The 22,764-nt window shown below is 37.9% G+C and overlaps 1 protein-coding gene across 1 annotated transcript in view; it reads right to left on the minus strand.

The window, feature by feature from the left end:
* TRIM66 (tripartite motif containing 66) overlaps window positions 1–10,374 on the minus strand; it is a 73,837-nt gene extending 63,463 nt beyond the window's left edge. Inside the window, exons 1-3 of the mRNA XM_051964039.1 lie at window positions 10,277–10,374; window positions 8,956–9,059; window positions 1,312–1,459 (exon numbers count right to left, since the gene is read on the minus strand). Coding sequence (XP_051819999.1) covers window positions 1,312–1,459; window positions 8,956–8,964 — 157 coding nt within the window. The 5' untranslated portion in view covers window positions 8,965–9,059; window positions 10,277–10,374. The remainder of the gene's footprint in view (window positions 1–1,311; window positions 1,460–8,955; window positions 9,060–10,276) is intronic.
* Between the last annotated feature and the right edge of the window lie 12,390 nt (window positions 10,375–22,764).

Genomic DNA, 22,764 nt, shown 5'->3' on the forward strand with positions numbered 1-22,764 from the left:
TAACCCAAGGAAATCATAAAAAAAAGGGGAAAAACCCCATGTGCAAAAATGTTTGTAGCAGCTCTTTTTGTGGTAGCAAAGAATTGGAAAATGAGTAAATACCCATCAAATGGGCGATGGATGAACAAGTTATAGTATATGAAAGTTATGGAATATTATTATTCTATTTAAAAAAATGAACAAGCTGATTTTAGAAAGGCCTGAAAAGATTTACATGAACTGATACTGAGCAAAATAAGCAGAATCAGGAATACAATGTACACAATAACAGCAAAAATGTTCAATGATCAACTGTGAAAGATTGGTTCTTTCTCAGTGGTTCAATGATCCAAGGCAATTCCAAAAGACTTTAGATAGAAAATGCCATCTGCATGCAGAAAGTGATCTATGGAGAATGAATATAAATCAACACAGGCCATGTTCACTTCTCTTTTATGGTGTTTTTTTTCTCTCCCCAGCTTTTCCCTTTTGTTCTGATTTTTCTCTCCCAACATGATTCATAAAGAAATGTACATTAAAAATAAATAAAGGAAAAAAGGGAGTGCTGTGAGCCCAAGAGCAGTACTTTACACATCTATTTGTTAAGACTAATATTTAAGGAGTAGTTGCCTAACCCCAGCAATGGGGCTCAGGGAGTGGTTGCCCAGCAAGGGACAGTCATTAAATTTACAAACATGGAAAGAACCACAGCCTATTTCCCCTTGTGAGAAGAATAATTTATGCCAGGCAAGTGGTAAAGAAGATGTCTTTCATTCAATGGACCCTGAGAGGCCTAACCACACTGAGAAGACCCTGGACCACATTACATTAATCACACACTGCCATGCCTCTAGGGAATTTGTAGGGTGGTGATGATAGTGCTGGCCCTGGGATCAGGGTTCAAATACTGCCTCAGATAATGTCTCAGAAGCCTCCTTTGCTCATCTGAAAATAGACCTAATGATATCATATAATGATATATCATATATCACATAATGACATGATAATGTAACTTATTCAAAGAGATGTTTGTGGGGAAAAAAAACTTTTCAAACTTTAAATGTACAAATAAGATGTTCTACAAATAGCAAGCATTTATATAGAGCTGTAAGGTTTGCAAAGTGCTTTACATATTAACTCATTTGATCTTCACAACAAGCCCAACAGGTAGATGCTATTATTATCAAAATTGTACAAATGGGGAAACCAAGGCACAGAGAAATCACACAGCTAGTAAATGTCTCTCCAACACAGGATTGTAGGGAAAGGGCCCTGGAGTCACTAGGTCAGTCACACCTGGACCCGGCAGTGGATCAGATTGAGCTTTAATACCTGAAGATCCCTTCTGCGCCAGGGAAAGAAAATGGTCGGCCAGGTCCTTGGCATGGCGGTGTTCCTCCGTGCAAGAGCTGCACAGCCATCGGTTGCAGTAGGTGCAGAGAATGTGTGCTGGCCTCTTCTCCTTGCACTCGGAGCAGCTCTAAATAGGGTGGGAGGAGGTTGGAGAGAAGAAAGGAAACAATGCAATTAAATAGCCACATAATTACAAGTGTCTGTCTCCAAAGAACAGCTACAATGTTCCCTCTGAAGACACCAGACGCGGAGACTGCAGGGTCCTCTACTAGTTGGAAGTACATTAATTGACAAAGACCCATCTTGGACCAAGGAGGCGGAGCTGTACGATGAGAACCCAGGCGCCCCGGGAGGGGCCAGCAGGAGGCAGGTGGATCCTTGCTCCCTGTCGCCATCACGTGGGTGTTGCCTCAGGGCAGACCCGTGTCAGGGGTTCCCGGAGAGTCGCGGTGGGGCCGTGGCTGCCCGAGCTCCGGAGCTGGCTGTGTCGTGCCTGGTAGTGTCCGGGAGGCAGCGCTGGGATCTGTGGGAAGCTGGGGGGCAGCGGCTGTATTGCTCCCGGCTGGAGCAGAAGCGAGCTGCTCAAAGACTGGGGCTGTACCACGGAGTCATAGTGTATGGCCTTATCATTGTGACTGTCCTCCTCTAGGCTGCTATAGCGGTGTCTAGTCTACATCTATAGCATGGGGTCTGTCCGTAAAAGGTTTTGGGGTCTGGGAGTCTGCCACCGACACTATGGATGAGCAGCATTTCCTGGGGAGAAGGCTGATTAGAGTATATGGGGCTCAGCATCTGTATAACTGGTGGAAGAAAAATGATCAAATCCAACCCACGGAAACCAAAACACCAATTCTTTCTAGAATGGAGCAAAGTTCAGCGCAGGAGTCTTTTGTTCGTTCATTCAATAAATAAAAAGTGCAGCATAAACTGACATTGAGAAGGGGCAACGCCCAAGCCCTCTGCCCTCGGTTGGAAGGGCACATTGGTGGAAGGATTCCGTAGTCTTAGAGAGTCATTACCTGGGTATTGAGAAGCTCAGGGTTTGATCACACTGCCCTTCAGTTCCAGAAGCCAGCGCTTCCTGTCTGAGCAGCTTTTCCATCCTCTACTATGGGCTGTTTCTCAAGCAATCAAGAAGCATTTATTAAGTGTATGTGTATGCTAGACATTGTGAGAGATGCTGGGGATACAAAAGGCAGGAATTAAACAGTACCTGCCTTTAAGGAGCTTACAGCTCCTAGGGACATGACATGTACACATAAAAGTATATAGAAAATATACATGCAAAATAAATATAATTTAATTCTTTGCAGAGAGACAGGTACCCCAGCAGATGAGAGGATTAAGAAAGGCTTCCTGAGCTGAGCTTTGAAAGAAACTATGGATTCTAAAAAGCAGAGGTGAGGAGCAGTTGTTAGGATTCTTACAAGGTGCTAAATCAGTTATCTAATTTAGCATGGTACTCTACAATTCTCTAGTACATTAGTGAACTAGAGAACTGTAGAGTAACATGCTAAATTATTAGAGTACTTATTAGAGTTCTACAAGATTCACACCTTTAAGAGAGCATATATAAGCTAGGAGCCTCAACCAGGATTGAGTCCGGGATATTCAGAAGTCAAAAAGGACAAGCCCATTCTCAGAGGAGGAGACAGATTGACTCCAACTTCCATCTTTGTGCTGGCTGGAGACATTCGGAGGGATCTAGAGGCAAAAGCTGGCAGAGGCAAAGGACTAGCTGCAGGAGCTCTCGGAACCAAGGAGAGAGATAGACCTCTAAGAAAGCTAACCAGGCCCAAGGAAGGAGACAATAAAAGATTTTGGACTTTAACTCCTGGCTGCATTTGAGGTGATTATTACTTTGAACTGAAACTAAGGCTGCTCCCAGAAGCCCCCCAAGAAATCTGCTCCCAGAGAACATTATATTTTAGAGAAGAATATTACAGGCAGTAGTACTCCAAACTTGGGGAACAGTCTATTCAAAAGCATGGAAGTGGGAGAAATGTTATACTGGATGAAGAACCTTGAGGACAACTTGAATAGACTGAGTAATGTGTGATGGATTCAAATGTAATGAGGCTACAAAGGGAGGCTGGAGGCAGGCTTTATAAGGTTTTCAACACTAAACAGAAAAGTACATCTTTGGTCTCAGGGAGTTAGTTTGATGAGTAGGAAATTGAAGTGATCAGACCTATCCTTTAGCAAAATCACCTGCAGGGCCATGTAGAGGATAGATGCAACACTTCTCTAATGTCTAGTCTTTGTTTCTGACACAGAGTCAAAATCCTCAAGGTGAAAATAATAATTTAAACTCTATCCTTAGCTCCCAGCTTCTTAAAGTATGGCTTTATATGTGTGTGTATTGTGTGTGTGTGTGTGTGTGTATGTAGTGGGGGGGGAGTGTCTGTGTCTATTAACTAAATGGGAAGAGGTCACAAAATTATGACTTATTATCAGTAACTGTTTGATTTGTATATCTATTTTATGTATCTATATACCTGCGGTCATGTAAAAATTTCTCAGCCAAAAAGCAGTTGCAAGTGTAAAAGTACATAGGTAACCTGAGAGTGTTCCCCACAAATATATCTGAATTCCCTGGCCTGCAAATATTAAAAACAACATAAAGATAAAGCATGGAATTTCTGGCTTTAGACCATCATGGAGGGAGATATGTACTGAATTTCCAACACAAAGATGCATAAATATATGAAGTTTTCTTAAATCTTCCTGAGAGAAAAATGTACTTTAAAAAAAAAAGAATTCTTAATATAAAAAGGTAAATTTTACCTCATACATAAACTGATGCCCATAGATATATACTTCCTGGTACATGGTTAGAATGTGACTCTGAAATGGCATCACTTCTAAAAAAAAAAATTTGAAGTCAAAAGATATAAAGGGATAAGATATAAAGATCTATGCAGCATTGTAGATTAAGAGTATATATTCACATAAGGTAATCAGAAGAGGAAGCACAAGAAAAAACATTTGAATAAATATGAATAAATCATCACCAAATGAATAAATTGTCAGGATTATAAGTGGAGATGACATTATTGGGAGAGTTGACTTGGACATAAAGAGAAAAGAGACAAGGAGGATTTTCCCAACTGAGAAAATAACCCTTAGTTGGGAAGCAGAGGCATGTATTGTAGGGATAGGGCAAAAGAAGGTTTCCACTTCTTTTGACACCTTTGGGAACTCCCCTTCTGACAAAAGCAAAGAGCTTAAAAAATTCTTGAACTGTTTCATACTTCAAAAAGTGAAGGAATAATGAGAAGCTGCTATTTTAAATCCGTTTCTGATCAATAAGGAAAAACTGGTTTCTGAAATACAAATGATAGGAATTCTGAAGAACTCTGTCTTAGACATAGGTTCAAATACTTCCTGTCACTAACTGTGTGTCACTTTGACTTCTGCCTCAGTTTCCTCATCTGCAAAATGAAGAATTAGGGCCAGAGACCTCTTACGTTTCCTTCTGGTTCTAAATACTAGAATCTTATGTTAACCACATAAAGAAGATAAAAAGAAGTGAGCCAACTATCAGTCCAATATGGTAGACTCAAAGCTAGTAGACTAATGTCAACAGAGCATTCAATTTTAGTGGAATGCATACTGAAGATCAGACCTTCAACTCTATGCTACTTAACATTTTAACCACAGATTTGGATGAAGGCAGAAATGAAACACTCAACAAAATTTCAGAATTACGTAAAGCTAAGAAGACTGCCTACAGAAGACAATCAGCATCCAAAATTATTCCAACATTTTAGAATGATTATCCAAATAGAAGAAAATGAAATATAAACATGATAAATATAAAGTCCTATTCCAAAAAATGAACTTAACATTACAAAATGACTAAAATACCAGTTTTCTGAAAAAAAAATATTGGGGGAGAGGAGTATGTAAATAGCCTGGAAGTTCAACAGAAATCAGTAAGACAAAAAACACAAAAAGATTAATTGACTTGTGTGCTGCATTAAGAGTGGCACAATGCTCAAAGCACAGTATGATAATCTCATTGCACCCTATTAGCGCTGTGTCTATAGCTGGAGTACCACATTTTAACAAGGATACTGATAAACTGGATAATACTCAGAAGGGAGTAACTATGACATATGGAGAGGAATATCATAGAAGAATTTGGATGTGCCAAAAACCACATTATCTTTGTTCTAACTTTCCCCCCTCAAAGCAAGAACTGAATAGAAGACCATCAACCACAGAAAGACTGGAAAGAGAAGAATCAACAGTTGATGTGAGTAGTCAGCACAAGAAGGACAGGCTAGGTATAAAACTATGTCAGCTAGCAAGGTTGACATCTGGAAAGAAAAAAACCCAGAATAGTAGAATTTCAGAGTTGAGAAGAACTTCAAGAGTCACATCTAGTCCAACTGCTACTTGGTCAAGAAATTTTTGTCCAACATTCTCAATAGCCATCCTCTGACCTCTGTCTAAAGTCTCCTGAGAAAGGAAACCCACCACTTTCTAAGATAGCCTACTCCATTTTTGTAGAGCTCTCCCCTCTTAACCTCTTACTACCCTTAGGCCATTTGTCTGGCTCTAATTTTACTTCTCTCCATCACCAATCTTATCCCTATCACTAGCTAATTCACTGTGTACCATCTTCTCTTCTCCTTTATTCTACTGCTTCTCATCACTTGCCAAACCTCAATTCTGGATTACTACCACCATCTACATCCTCCATTCCTCGTCAAATCCTGCTGAATGGAGAAAGAGGCAAGCACAATTGTGCCAACTGGTTCTTCCTTCTTACCAAAGTACATTATTAATATAGATTGTGTGATTTTAAATATGTCCTAACTGTAGCAAGACAATCTGTTCATTCCTTCCTAATTAATTCCTTATCTCAACTCCTACAAAAGCTTTTCCAAAACATTTTCTCCCCGCAAACACCCCACTCTTCCTCCATTCTCTGAGGATCTTTTCTCTTGCTTTCCTGACAAAATTAAGGCCCTTCAGCATGAGGTCCCTGTCCTCCTTTTCATCTCAAAATTCCTTGACCTCATCCTCTCTCCTCCTTTTCCCCCGGATTCTAACACTGAAATGGTCTTTTTCCTTGTCAAAACTAGCCCATCTTTCTTTTCCAGGATATCACAGTCTCAATCAACCCTTCTTCCTTGCTAAAAATATTCACCTTCTCCCTAGTTTCTAGTTCTTCCCTACTGCCTTTAAATCTCTCAAATCTTTAAAAAATCATTACTGACCATATCCCTCAAACTACTGTCCTGCATCTGTCCTCCCTTTCTCAACTCCTCGAAAAAAAAAGTCATACACATTCACTACTTTCACTTCCTCTCCTCTCACACAACTTCACCTTTGCAATTTGGCTTCAATCCCATCACTTGATAGCACTGCTCTCTCCAAAGTTACCAATGATTTGTTCACCGAAAAATCTGATTTTTTTTCAGTTTTCACCCTTACTCCTTGATGCATTTGACCCTGTTGACAACCTTCTGTGCTACTCTCTTTTATGAACATTTATCCTCATATGCTACATTTATGCCTCCTCTATTACTATGGGTATTGTCCAAATTTCTGAACTAGACCTTCTTACTCTTCTCTCTTTATAATCCTTCAATGATCTTATCAGCTCTCATGACCACAAGACAATCATCTAAATGAAGTTTGACCAGGATACAGTACAAAAGGACTATTACCTCCCTCATTTGGATACTCAGATTATAGGATTATTTGGTATAATAACCTAGGATATCCCTGAGAAGTCTTTTTGGCTGGCCAGTTCTATTCAGCTCTCAGACCAACCATTTGTTTTCCAGATTAAACTTGGTAAAAATCACTTAACTTATGTAATAAGTAGAGATGGCCATCAACCAAAATGCAAAAGCACCAGAGGATAAACATGAATTTTTGTTGTCTCTCATAAGAAAAAAGTTTTAATTATTTTCCTATTTATAACCAAAAGTGTTCTGCTTGAGTAACAAGACCAACATGAAGAGTTGGAGCTCCAGTGATGGTTACCTTTCTGTTTCAGATGATTCCCTCTGAAAAACTAAAGTATATGTACAAAATAATATTAAAGGGAAGAAGTGAGTGTTTCATCATTCATTTTCTAACCTGTTGCACCTTGACTTTCTTATTCTTATTGAATCCTGGAATGAAAATTCATATCCCGTGAAGATGAATAATACACAGAGCCCAAAAAAGACCAGGCTTCTGATGCCCCAAGAGAGATGTCTTTCAGGACAAAAGCCATATGGCAAAACTGAAGAAGATTCCTGAGAGAAAATAAAGTGTAGTAAAAAAGAACAATGAATTATATTCCATCTGGAAAATAGATCCAAATCCTTCTTCTGATACTTATGAATAGAGTAGCAGAACTGGAGCCAGGAAGACTTGAATTCAAATGGGGTCTCAGGCCCGTACTAGCTATGTAAACTTAGACAAACCACTTAACCTCTATGAAGATAATAATAACATCTGTCTCCCAGAGTTGTAAATTGTAAAGCACTTAACACAGTGCCTGGCAAATAGAGAGAGCCTTATTGTTGTTGTTAACTATGTAACTATAGGCAAGTGACTCTGTCACTCTTAGACCCATTTTAGTGACGTCTGAATTAGTCATAGAAAATCATCTAGGAGGCTTATTTTCCCATTTGGTAAGTTCCATTTGCCAAGCTACAAAATCTACCTATGTTGTTTTAAAGAAACAGGCTATGCAATCTATGTAGAAGAGGGCCATTTCTTTTTTTAAGTTATTGATTTTTATGTAACTATTAAATAATGTTAGGTGATAAATGTCTATTATTACTTAAAATCTTATTATCCAAATTTTATCTAAACAATATGGGTTAATTTCTTAACATCTTACTTGCTAAATGATTATTTCAGTGTCTAAGAATCTAATAAACATACAAAAGAAAACAAATGAAGAGACTGTAAATTGAAAATAAGAAATTCACTAGTGAAAAATGAGGCAGTAGACATATTAGTCAGTATATTTCAGGTCAATTTAATAGTTCCAACAACAACAGGGAAAGGAAATTGTTAGAGACAAGCAAGATTAATGGGGTCATGGGTTTGGTCAGATGGGTAAATGAAGTTTCCATGAGGGAAATTGAGAATCCAACACTAATATTCTTGGGTATGAGAATTTCATGAGTGAGAAAAGCAAATTAGATACAAGAATTGACAAGGCAATAAAGGAAATGCCTTAATATTGTCCCCAAAGGACCTCCAACTACAAAGGCAGACTATACAATTACTATCCCTTGGACAAGTATGGGAATATGCTCACCAGTCACTTGGCTGTCATGCTTTGGCTTAGCCATGTTTAAGTGACCTTAGACATGATGAACAGAGTCTCAGAAACTTTCTGAAATATATGAGTAGGCAAAATGGCCTAGGATTAAGGATCAGAAAACATAGATTTGAATTTCAGCTCTGCCTTTACTAGTTGCATGGTCTTAAGCAAATTGCTTAATCTTTTTGAACCTCAATGTACTCATCTCCCAAATGGGGATCATAATGCTGGCCCAACCAACCTCAGAGTTTTTGAGATGAAATTAGATACAATAAGATTGCGTAAACTGTAAGATGTGCCTTACATAAAACAATTTCCCATGGATCCCCACTTACCCTAGCCATAATGGGATATGTAGTAGAGAAACTCTGGAGAAAGGAATTTTCAGCTACATCTCTGATAATGCAGGTCCATGGGCAGACAGAGCAGGAGGTGATTCCTGAGTAAAGGGAAAATAGAAAAAGTCAAGGCAATGCACCAGGTCACAAATAAGGCAAAAACACAGAGCTTTTCTATATTGTGTCTACAAGCTGAATGTGAACTCTTACTCCTGCTGAAAAGCAAGAGCAGGTCAGCACTATTCACCTATAGTTACTGGTAACAAGTTAGCCAATGGAAGGAATTTCAGAATGACTTCTTGTACAAAATTTCTGCAAAGTCCTAGCACCTAGGGAGAAGAATAGCAGGACTAAACCCTGGATTTAGTTTTAGTAGGAACAGCAGAAATGTAGTCCCAATCCCATTAAGTTACAGGTAAAACTAAGACCCACAAAAGGGAAAGGAACTTGTTCAAAGTGGCAGAGCTGGTAAACAATAGAATCAGAATTTGAACCCAGGTCTTCTGAAGCCCAGTGCTTTGATCACCATGCCACACTGCTTCTTATATTCCTTTCCTCAGAGAGTTTAAAGTAGAGTAGGGATTATCTAGAAAGAGGCAAGATCATTCCAGTGCTATGAACTCTGGGCCAAGAGCCTGATTTTAAAATTCCATTAACAATTTCTCTGTCACCCCCTGCAAACAGCACCTTTCTGGGCTGAGTCAGCAGGACACCTTGGGACAGGTCAGCTAAGATGTAAGGGTCAGCAGTATTTTCTGGGGTATTTCATGTCCTTGAGCTATGGGGCATCACAGTGTCATTCATAGTGCTTCTAGAAAGTACTGGTAACAAGTCAGTCAGATAGTGATTCCCATTGATTGATAAATATATAATAAATAATAACTTGATTCTCTTGGAAAAGAGGGAGCATTTCAGGCTCACTACATTAACTTCTGTGCATCTAAAAATTACCAGAACGCCATACAAAATTGTAGGACATCAGGAACTTGTATTTGGCACAAAGTCAAAGAGGGAATTTAACTCTGGCAGTTGACAATAATTTCCGCCCCCCTGCCCTTGATTCCAACTACAAGTAATAGCTAACATTTCTTTACATAGCACTTTAAGGCTTATATAACGTGATAAATATTATTTCATAGCCACTTCCATGGTCACAGAACAGATCTTAACAGGTTCTTCAAACCTTGATAGCTAATGTGACAAAAAGGACTTTATAATAAGTGAAAGGGACAGGGATCAAGAATGACAATTAAGGTGACTCTAAGAATTCAGGGAAAGAAAACCCCCTCAAACTCACATGGAACAACAAGAAACCCACCTGATGAGGCAGAGCAATTCTTCTCTGACTATTCTCTTCAAGAGATTACCTCCAATGCCATTTATATCCAGCTCTCAATGATAATAGGAAACAGAGAAAACCTGGATAATACAAATATACAGATGATGTCACTGCAATCAATATTTTCCAGCTTGCTAAGCCTTTCCCCAGAATTCTCATCTTTTGTCACTCGCCCTATCTGTATGTTTTGGAGAGATGGTGAGGTAGAGAGGGGATGTGGGGATTCTAAATTATCTTCCCACCTCACAATTATCTTTTAAGTATCTGAAAACTGACTTGGCATCCTGTTGTTAGCCAAGAGGCAATAACCCCAGAAATGAGTACCTAGAAGAATATGCAAAAGCTGAGACCATGACAGCAGTTTTTTTTTTCCTTTCATTCTGACACAAAATGAGTAGCTTTTTTAGTGAGTAGCTTTTTACAATTTCTTTTTAGTGAATAGCTTTTTACAATTTCTTTCAAGTTCTAAATCTTTTTTCAGTAATTTAGCAAGGGAGAGGGAAAAAACTAAATAGCTTAGATGTTACTTCCTTCACTAAAGTCCAACCATAGGCTGATAGATTTTAGAGCCAAAAGGGACTTCACAGATTTAGAGCTAGGAGAGACATTTGAAGTCATCTAAGCCTGACCATTTGATTTTACAGAGGAGATATGTGAAGCCCAGAGAAATTAAACCTAAATAGTTCATGAGATGAATAAGAAAACTAAAGCCAGATGTTCTAAATAACTTGCTGGAGAACACAGGGGTAGTAAGCAGTAGATAGCATTTGAATAGAGTCCTCTAGTTTTAATAACCTACAGTTCAGAGCTGTCACCCCAAAGCCTTATGGTAGCACAGTATAAGTTTTGGCAGATCCTACCCAAACGGGAAAGATACAGCAATGGATTGGAGGATCAGCCTCTTTAAAGGCAGAGAGACACTCCTCACCAGATGACTGGTCACAAAGGGGAAAATGCTGATTGATCATAAGTTATGATACACAATCTGCTAAGGTCAAGGTCTTGGGCTAGGTGAATATACATACTCACCCAAGTACAGTTTTTTTTTTAAATTAACACAGCTTCAGTTCCAAACTTTCCCTGCTCTCTTTTGCCTCTCCTTGAGAATTAGGCTTAGGCATAGGGTCAAAAAAGGGCTGGTCTTCCTCATGGTCCAGTGATTCTCCTATACTATCTATCCTCTATACCAGCAACGGTTAGTTATTATAGGACTTAATCACTTATATGCCCAGAAAAGAGATAGTAAGGTCTCAACCTCTCAAAAGTCTTTGGTGAGATGAGGACTGATAACCATCCTCTTCACACAACTTGTCTTATGAAGCTGCAATGATATGACAAAAAAAAAAGGGGGGGGAAGGGTGGCCTTGACAATTCTTAGATTTTCTAGCTTGTTTGATATGAAAAAGACAACTTCTCTCAGCATCAAATTCCTCATCTGTAAAACATGAATAATAATATATGCATCATCTAAATGGAGATAATAATAGCACTTATCTCCCAGAGTTGTGGGGATTAAATGAGATATTATTTGTAAAGGACTTTGCAAATCTCAAAATGCTATTAAATGCTAATTATTATCATTATTGTTATCATTATTAGTATGACCTCATACAGTTGTTCAGTGAGGAAAATGTTTTGCAAATATAAAAATGCTATATAAATGTGAACTATTATCACTGGAGACTATTTCTCCACTTACATTTCAAATATCCACATTTAAGAAAGGACAAAAAGACATGGATAATCCCAGAGAATCCACATTGACTATCCTTGGCATGGGTTTTTGCACAGAATAGGCACTTAATCAATATTGGATTTCATTTAATTCATCTCTGACCCCTCTACCCCCTCCCCCAAGTAGTTATACTTCACATTCAATAACAATTGCAGGAGACAGCTCCTACTAAAGAATACTAGGTGAGAGAGAAAACTCAACCTCAGATTATGAAGTAACTTGAGATAAGGCACAAATTGGAGGGTGCAGGTTAGGAGTGTCAACAAAAGAAGGGTTTTTTTTTAATTGATAACTAGTGTACATGCTAGTTGAGAATGCATGCCCTGAACTTATTTTGTACATTATTGGGCCATCATCACAATTGGAAACCTACCAAACAGAGCATATTAGCTTGGGAGTGCAGCTGAATAAAAGTAATACTGGCCTCTTAGGCTTCGGAAAGCAGAGGAAGAACGTGGTAGAGGCTCTGAATTTTAGAATCAGAAGATAAATTTAAATATAGGCTCTTTTACATTGTAGCTGTTGATTGATCAAGGATATTATTTTTATTCTTTCTGGTCCTGAACTTTCTTGTAGGTGAAAAGGAAATAATACCTATAATGACCTTCTTCCTGTGAATGTTGTGACAAAAGTCTTTTGTGCACTTTTAAAACACAAGAGAAATGTGTTATTTAGTCCTGGTTCTGTCATGTCCTGGCTATGTGTCCTCAGGCCAATTGCTTGGGTTCTCTAAGCTCAACTAACTTCTTCATAAGTTGAGGAGAGAGGACCAGATGATCCTTAAATTCTCTAATTATAAATCAATCAAACAACTTGCTTTTATGCAGTACCTACAACGAACCCAGATACTATGTTAGGCATTGGGGAAACAGGAAGAATGAAAAGCTGTCCTCAGGGAGTTCAAATTCTGGCATTCTATAATTTTAGATTTTTAAAATTGTAAACCTTAAATATTACTCGATCCTGAAATAGATGTTCCCAAAAAGCTAAATCTTTCAGGTTATAGCTGAAAATCAATGAAATCTGGGATTAGGCTATTCCCCTGCTTCTGGGCAAGACTAGACCAAAAGCTTGTATGAGAGTTTGTCATAATATAGCACTTTTCTTCCAAACACGGAAATATTTTAAAATAGTATATGGCATAGCTTTTCTTCACATTAAGAGTTGCATTTTAAATAGCACTTTCCTCATTTGTTACCTAATTGTCAATTTCATGTAAAATAGCTAAAAAGTTTCTTGATCATAAAATAGTATGTGAACTATTGTTATTTTAAATCTGGCAAGCTATTTGACCAAGAGAAGAGGCTGGCTAGCCATTTAGAGAGAGTGAGGGATAGCAGGTAGCCAGTCTATATATTTTACTAGTAGCCACAAAATGTCAGGAGATTTAGAGAAAAGTCTCTATCATATTGGTGAGTTCCCTATGTAAGATTTACAGCAAGACATGGACAAGAGTTATATAGGAGAAGAAAGCAAGCTCCATACCAAGAAGATCAAAGGCCCATTGAAATACTAAGCATGATCATTATTATTGTTATAATATTTTATAAATTATGCTATAAAATACACCAAGGAATTTTGATCATATCAGTGTGGAGACAGCCACATCAAAGAAGATCATAATCCATCTATAATTTATAGCTTTAGATTTACCCAAGGCTCAAGAGAAATCAGATAACTTACCCATGATCATACAATAAAGTATAAGAAGCAGTATTTGACTCAAAGTTTTATTAGCTCCAAATTTTTCTCTTTTTTTATTTTAATAGTATTTTATTTTTCCTAATACATGCAAAGATACTTTTCAACATTCACCTTTGAAAAACCTTATGTTCAAAATTTTTCTCCCTTTCCTTCTCCTTTACTCCTCCCCAGAACAGCAAACAATCCAATATAGGTTAAACATGTACAATTCTTCTAAACCCATTTCCATATTCATCATGCTGCACAAAAACAATCAAATCAAAAGAGAAAAAAAAAACACTAGCAAGGAAAAAAACAAGCAAACAAAGAATAACATCTTCAACAACAACGAACATTGAAAATACTATGCTTTGATTTACCTTCAGTCTTCATAGGTCTCTCGCTCTGGATGTGGATGATATAACTTCAAATCTTACAGTCTAGTTACTCTATCATGGGGCCACACTATTGTACATCAATAATACATTAATATAGTATAATAATTATAACCCCAAACTGACACATATTGCCTCTAGTTTTAAAAGGGTATTTAAATTTTTTGCTTATAAATTAACTGTTCAGAAGTTGGGCATATTTTCCTTCAAAAACCCTGTTATAAATATCTAAATGTCTAAAGCCCCAGCCAAAAGAGGCATTAATTGTTCATCTCAATCCCCTTCCCCTTTTCCCCTCTTCTGCACCTCAGCAAGAGTCATGAATGAGCCTTCTGCCTCTCCAATGAGAAGGGAAGTATCCCTGAACTATCTTCTGTGTGAACCCTTTCCTAATCTCCTAAATCCCTCCAACCAAACTACCTTGTATTTAGATGTGCAGGATATATTGGCTTTTATTAATTTTATATTTATGTTGCCCATATTTATACTTTGTCCCAAAAATCTTAGCATAGTTTACCACCTTATTTTAAGCTTTTAGTTTAAAACTGCACCAAAAAATTTGGGACAACTTACATATACACTTGTTTTCTCCCCCCCCTTAAAATGCAAACTCCTTATCTCAAGAAGATCATTAATTTAAAAATAAAGCTCCACATATACCACAATGTTTATAGTAGCACCTCTTATGCTGGCAGGGAATGAGAAATAAAGTAGATACCCTGGGGAATTGCAAAACAGTGAAATGTGAATGGAATGGAATAGTACTATGATGTAGGAAATGATAAATATGATAAATACAGAGAAGTGTGAAAAGATTTATATGAACTGCTAAATAGAGCTGAACAAAATTGGTGAGTACAAATCAAAGGTACATAATTTCAACTAGGCCCCATTTTCCACAGAGGTTCATCCCACCTCAACCTCCCTCTAGCCATTCTGCTAAGGATTTTACCTCATATTTCACCAAAAACAAAACAACAACATCAACAAAAACAAGCCATTCACCAAGAGCTCTCTCCTCCTCCTTTACTCCTGTGTCCTATGAAGAAATAGCTCTTCCTTCTCCTTGCCAAGGCAAACCTTTCTATATGCACAAGTGATCCCATGCCCCCTCTATCATTTCCACTTTCTCACTAATCTTCAATCTCTTCCTGTCTCTTGGCTACTTCCCTGCTGACTCCCTATTCTTAAAAAAAAAAAAAAAAACTGTCTCTTGATCTGACCATTCCTAACAGCTATCATCCTACATTTGTCTTCCATTATCTCAGTCAAACTCTTTGAGAAAAGCTATCTATAATTGGGGCCTACATTTCCTATCCCCTCACTCTTTTCTAAAGCCTCTGTAATCTGATTTCCAATCCCACCATTCAACTGAAATAGCTCTCTCCAAAAGTACCAGTGATCTCCTAATTTCCATATCTGGTGACTTCTCAAATCTCATCTTTCTTGATCACTCTGGATCATTGATCCTAACACAATGATCACCCTCTTCTCCTCAATATTCTCTCCTCCCTAATTTTCATGACATTGTTCTTCCTGATTCTCCTCTTCCTAGCTCCTTATTAGTCCTGTGGGCTGAGTATATTTTCTGTCCATGAACATCAACCACAGATATTTTCCCCCTCCCCAGCCAATATCCTTGACCCTTTTTTCTACTCCCTCTAAATTAGCAAGCCTAAAAATTTTATCAACTCCCATAGGTTCCATTACCATCTCTATGCAAATGATTCTCAGGTCTGTTTATCCAGCCCTAATTTCTTTCCTGACTTCTAGTTTCATATTTAAGTGACCATTTCAAATTGGATATCCTGTAGATATCGCAAACTGAACTCATTATCTTTCAAAATCCTCCTCTCTTCCTACACCTTCATCACTATCAAAAGTACCACCATCTTCCCAGATACTGTGCATTCCTTAGTCCTCACTTTCACTGACCCCACATAGCCAATCTATTGTCATGTCTTATCATATATGTCCTCTTCACTTCTTTCACCCAGCCAAGACACGGTTGCAGGTTTTCATCACCTTGCTATAATATTATTGCAATAACTGCAATACTGAAAGATTATTACAATAGCTTGCTGGTTGGTCTCCCTGGTTCAAGCCCCTCCCCACCCTAGTCCATTTTATATTCAGCTTCCAAAGTATAAGTTTTTTTTTTTTGTTTTTTTTTTTAATTTTATTTTATTTAATAATAACTTTGTATTGACAGAATCCATGCCAGGATAATTTTTATACAACATTATCCCTTGCACTTGCTTATGTTTCGTTTTTTCCCCTCCCTCCCTCCACCCCCCCCCAAGATGGCAAGCAGTCTTATATATGTTAAATATGTTGCAGTATATCCTAGATACAATACATATTTGCAGAACCGAACAGTTCTCCCGCTGCACAGGGAGAATTGGATTCAGAAGGTAAAAATAACTCGGGAAGAAAATCAAAAAATGCAAATAGTTCACATTCATTTCCCAGTATTCCTTCTTTGGGTGTAGCTGTTTCTGTCCATTATTTATCCATTGAAACTCAGTTAAGTCTCTTTGTCATAGAAATCCACTTCCATCAGAATACATCCTCATACAATATCGTTGTCGAAGTGTATAATGATCTCCTGGTTCTGCTCATCTCACTTAGCATCAGTCCATGTAGGTCTCTCCAAGCCTCTCTGTATTCATCCTGCTGGTCATTCCTTACAGAGCAATAATATTCCATAACATTCATATACCACAATTTACCCAGCCATTCTCCAATTGATGGGCATCCATTCATTTTCCAGTTTCTAGCCACTACAAACAGGGCTGCTACAAACATTTTGGCACATACAGGTCCCTTTCCCTTTTTTAGTATCTCTTTGGGGTATAAGTCCAATAGAAACACTGCTGGATCAAAGGGTATGCACAGTTTGATAACTTTTTGGGCATAATTCCAGATCGCTCTCCAGAATGGCTGGATTCGTTCACAACTCCACCAACAATGCATCAGTGTCCCCATTTTCCCGCATCCCCTCCAACATTCATCATTATTTTTTCCTGTCATCTTAGCCAATCTGACAGGTGTGTAGTGATACAAAGTATAAGTTTGACCATGTTACTCTCCCCCTACTCAATAAACTCCAGTAGTTTCCTTATTTGCTACAGGATCAAATATAAAACTGTCCATCTGGCTTTTAAAGTCCTTCATAATCTGTCTCCTATCTTCTTCCTACCTTTCAAGTTGTTTTTTTTAACCTTATACTTTATATCTTTCCATGCATCCCGTGTTTCATTACTTACTAGTCCTCCAATATGATGCTCAACTTCCTGATTCCATGCCTTTTTACTGTCTGGGCTCTCTACCTAGATATTCTCTCTCCCCATTTTCCTTTCCTGACTCCTTTCAGGATTCAGTTCAAACCAGAACATCTTTACACTGCTCCCTCATCCCCAAATCCATATAAATGTATATATATGTGTATATATATATATATATATATATATATATATATATATATATAGAGAGAGAGAGAGAGAGAGGAGAGAGAGAGAGAAAGAGAGAGAGAGAGAGAGGGAGGCTGCTCAGGAGTTACTCAAGGAGTACAAGTCCTGAACAAGTACACTATTAGTAAGAGCAGAAGCTAAAAATCATAGAGAAGAGTACAGAGGGATCAGCACTGGAGAAAAGAGCTGATGATCTCAGAACTGCCACTTATTAGTTTAACAAACAGGCAGTAATTTCTCACCTGTAAAATGAGACAACTGGACTGGTCCCAAGGACCTTATGATGGATAGCTCCAATCATCTATGCCTATGTGGTCACTATGGCCACTGAGTATCTACAGTTGAAGTGGTGAGAAAATTCTTTTTTCATCAATACTAAAACATTTTTTCTTCTTAATTGTCTAAGATGTGTAGACAGTCTCATACTACATGAAAAGAGAATCCTGGAATGAATCAGGAATCACAACTGAACCCCTCTGGAAACAAATGAGCAAAATTAAAGTGTCCAAAAGGATATGCTGGGAAGGCTCATCCAAACACCCTCACTGGCATCCTGGCTTTCTTCCTGCTATCCACTGAATGTGGAGGGAAAAAGATCACCTGGTTGGTGCTCTGGGGTCATCAATGGTGGAATTAGTCTGCAGAATTAGACTCAGAAAATAATCAATTCAGGCTATTTTTTTAATGTGTTTATTTAATCATACAAATATTCATCTCCACCTCTGACCTCTTTTTAAAAGCTTCATTTCCAAATACTTGTTAGACATTTATTTCAGAGACAGGATAGTATAGTGGATCCAGCTCTGGATAGAGAGTTTAAAAGATCTGCATTTGAATCCCACTTCAAACAATTACTCGCTGTGAATACTGACTGGGCAATCATTTTACCCCTCTAAGTTTCAGTTTCTCCTTCCATAAAAATTGCTCTACAGAGCTGTCATGTATATCAAATGAGATAAAAGTATTTTTGCAAACTTCAGGGCACCATTCACATGTAAATTATTATTCTAGACTATAGAGAGCCAGAACTTTGGAGAAGTACACTTGAAACAAGGTGTTAACTCAGAGGAATTGATGAGACAATGGCTATTTAGTTTATATATATACTTAATACTTAGCATGGTGATGTAATGGTTCTCTAAGTTCACACATACTCAGTATGCTGTAATGATGTAATTACAATAAGGTATGTAAGAGCCAACAAGTACTGGAAGAGAGATATTCCATCTCTCACCATCCTGGTGGCTCTCCTGTCTTCTGCATTCCTCCACTAAGAAGACTAAGGCCCATTTGAAGGTCCCCCAGAAAGCTAGCTCAGCACCAGATGGAGGAGAAAGACTATGAAGGAGATAATAAAGACTTTGGATTTTATTCCTGACTATTTTTATGGTGATTATTCTGCTGAAACCAGAGCCCATTTGGAGGATCTCCGAAGAGTTAACCAGAACATTACACCAGGCAACATCTAAAACTATACTTCTTTCCCAAATCAGCCATCTTTTTGACATCACCATATCTGTTAGAGACACGACAGCTGTTTTCCCAGTCTCTCAGACTGGGCAATATAACAAGGTTGTGCAAGTATTGTACAGTCTTTGCTATATTCCATAAAAATCACAGTAGGGAGATAGGAGATCTGAATTTTAATTATATTTGGACTCCCACTAAGTACCAGAGAGATATGGTCTTTTGGACTTCAGTGTCTTCTGTAAAGGTAGAAAATTGCACTAGGTGATTTCTAAAGCCCATTCCACCCCCTGAGATCCTGTGATTTGTCCATTGGTCTCATGCTTCATCAATCATGTGCCCTTCCCAATACCATCTTTGGTAGAAGTTAGGGGTAGTTGTGGGTAAGTCTGCTGGGATGAGAGAGGGACATGGTAGAAAACAAACTTTTTACAATTTGTGTACTGTTTCCTGGAAGTGGTTTAAAAGTGTGAGCTCCTAAATATCAGTTTTTGCAAAAACCCAATAGAAAGGAAAGTATAGGGTGGGAGTCAGAGAGGTTAGATTCTTCTTTCTCCTCTGACACTAACCATCACTAGACCTGGAAAAGTGACTCATAGAAAGCCTCTTTCTTCTAAGCTCCAGTTTCTTCATCTACAAAATGTTAACTATTGCCACTGAACCTGCCACTGACTTGAGACACAGTGATGTGGCAAAAGATTTTCCCAGATAAGAGAATAATACCTCTGTGATCGATATCAGGCAAAATTTCAGGCACATGATAAGAGTATTATCAGGAGGAAAGAACGTATGTTGGGCTGAACTCTAGAGGGAGAATCTGAGTTTTTTGCAACAGTTGGATATTTCATAACAGTTTTTTTCTTAGTGTCTCAGCTCTTTATAAAATTAAACTCAATCTTTTTCCCAATCAAAAAGTGAACTTTCATATTCTTTTCTTTCCACTAAAAGTATTGTTTGGGAAAGTATTGTGTAAAACTAATAGAATGTCAAATTCTCCATTATGCTTCTAATAGAACTAATTCTTTTCAGAATTTCTCATAGGTTCTACCATTTTGAAGATTCCTCCTATTAATTGTCTTGATAATCTCAGGTCCAGCAACTGCAAAAAAAAACTCACCAGATAAATACTGGATGCTTTGAAGACATTATCTTAAAATCAAAAGAAATTAGTAGAAATTATTGTATGCAACTGAATCTCTACTGTCATCCTCCCTAGTAGTCCTGACTCATTTTCCAGTTTCCCTCGGGAAGATAGCATATACACAGTTATTCTCCCATGAGGTATTGTCTTCATCAGCTTTTGTTTCAAAAGCGCATCTGGATCAGATATAGAATTGGATTCATCATTGAATTAAACAAATTCAATCCAGCAGATATTTGCTGTCAATGATAACAATCTTCTATCACCTAAGATGGGTATTATCTGAAGGGTCAAATGCCTGCTTTTTCATAATATTCCCCCCAAAACTATTCACAAAAAAAAGAGAGAATTTAAGAGTTGGACAGGACTTCAGAAGCCATCAAGTAAAATCTCTAATTGAAAAAGAAACCCCTTTAAGGCATCCTTCCATCTAGCTTTTAATTGAAGCCCCTGAGTGAAGATAAACCCACTACCTCCAAATGTTAGGAAGCCATTTTCCTTTATCTCAAGCCTACATTTACCTCTTTGCCACACATTGGTCCTTAGTTCTACTTGTTAGAGAAAAAGAAAAATTGCTGCAATTCCTCTAACGGTGACACCTTTCAAATATTAAGCCCTAAAAGTTAGCTAGCATCTTTTCTCTAAATCCTTTTCTTCTCCAAGTGTAACATCCATTACTCATAGGACCTGAACTTCACCATACTGTTCACATGCTTCTCAATGTTCTCCAGCAGATCAGAATCCTTTCAAATAGCAGAATCCAGTTAGCACCAAACTCTAGATTATTCTGACCAAGACAGCATAAAGACTTCATCTTCTTACTCTTAGACAACATATCTAAATGAAGCCTAAGATGATATTTACTTTCTCGGCTATCACATCACACTGTTGATTCATACTATGGGTGTTTTCAAGGCTTTAGCATCCCAAAAGACCCACTAATTCTTTATCCAATTGTGTTACTCTGGCAGCAGATACATCACAGATAAGCAAAATTTGCTTCATGTATTCCTGAAATGCAACTATAGTAATCAAAAACAAAACAACCAAACCAAAAATGAATGAATGATAACTCCTCTGAAGGAATAGGGGAGCAATCTAAGGGACCACTAGGGAAGAGGATTCTTTGAGATAAGAAATGTCATGTTAGGTCTATCCAAAGTCTTTTCCAAAGAGAGACTTTTCCAATTCTCCTTTGACAATAGATCAAGGGTATCTCCTGGGAGGTCAAAAAGTGATCTTCCAAATCATCTCTTTGAAAGGTTAGGGATGTAGCACAAATAGATTTGTTTCAATGGCTCTATTATCTCCTTGGCATGGATATGATCTCCACCAATAGCAGATCAAAAGCCCTCCATGCCTTCTCACTTTGTGCAATATTTTTGTCCATGTCTTTCCATAAATCTGCCTCTAAAGCAAAACAATTTAGGTGTGTAGAAGCCTTTCTCTGATTCTTTTAATAGCCTAAGTATTAAAACAGTGTAACTAATGTTGCACTCAATATTTCCATCCCAATAAATCACCCAAATAATCCCAAATAACCCCCATTACTCTCAGAATCCTGAAATCACAGAACTGGAAGGAACCATCAAGCTCTGGTCATAACCAAATAAGAATCTCTCCTGTAATATCCCTGACTTGTTCCATTTTACCTAGGATACTTCAAGTGAAGGGGAACTTTTCAACTCCTGAGAAAGAGTTCATTCTATTTTTAGATAATTCTAATTGTTGAACAGTTTTTTCTCCATTCACAAAGCTGAAATATGCTCTCAAAACTTTTAATCTGTCATTCCTAGTTCTTTTCTCCAGAGCCCACCAAAACAAGTTTATTCCTAATCCAGAGATGTGCATATTTTAGTGGAAAGAGCACTAGACAAAAACTCAAGACGAGTCTGGTTTCCAGTCTTGCCTCAGATACCTACTAGCTGGATGACCACTGACAAGTCATACTTAATGTCTCTCAATTTCAAATTACTCATCTGTAAAATAAAGATGATACCAAGAGAAGGTACCACATAATACTGTTGTTACAATCAAATGTAACTATAAACTATTCTGCAAACCTTAAAGTGCTATATAAATTATGGTTATTATTGGCCAAAGAAATTAAGCCTATTGTTATGTCAAGATCCCAGATTCCTGAAGTTTATGATCCTAAAGAGTCAGAGTTTGTAAGTTTGAGAGGAGATGCTGGATCCCAAGACATTTTGGCCTTGACAAAAGTAGGAAACAAAGGGCTTGGGATTCCTGATTTTCTGTGCTGCTCTTCTTTGTGTAGACCTCACTGTGCCTAGAAATGACAATTCTGTGATTCATTCAGAGAGCTGAGATATAAGGCTGTAGGCTGGGCAGTTAAAAGTCTTCATTCTCCACAAAGGACTCCCTGGGTCCACCTCCTTGAAGCTGCTCCTTTCTATTTAATGAGTTTTCCTGACAGCCACAGACTAGTAGTGACTGTATACCTACCCCTCCCTGAGAGATACAGAATTCCCCACACTCCTTATCCCATATTATTCCCTAAGCTATAGACCCCATTTCTGGCCTCTCTAATGGTAGTCAAGCTAATGAGGAAG

The sequence above is a fragment of the Antechinus flavipes genome, chromosome 6, assembly GCF_016432865.1.
Source record: "Antechinus flavipes isolate AdamAnt ecotype Samford, QLD, Australia chromosome 6, AdamAnt_v2, whole genome shotgun sequence".
NCBI classification, from domain to species: domain Eukaryota; kingdom Metazoa; phylum Chordata; class Mammalia; order Dasyuromorphia; family Dasyuridae; genus Antechinus; species Antechinus flavipes.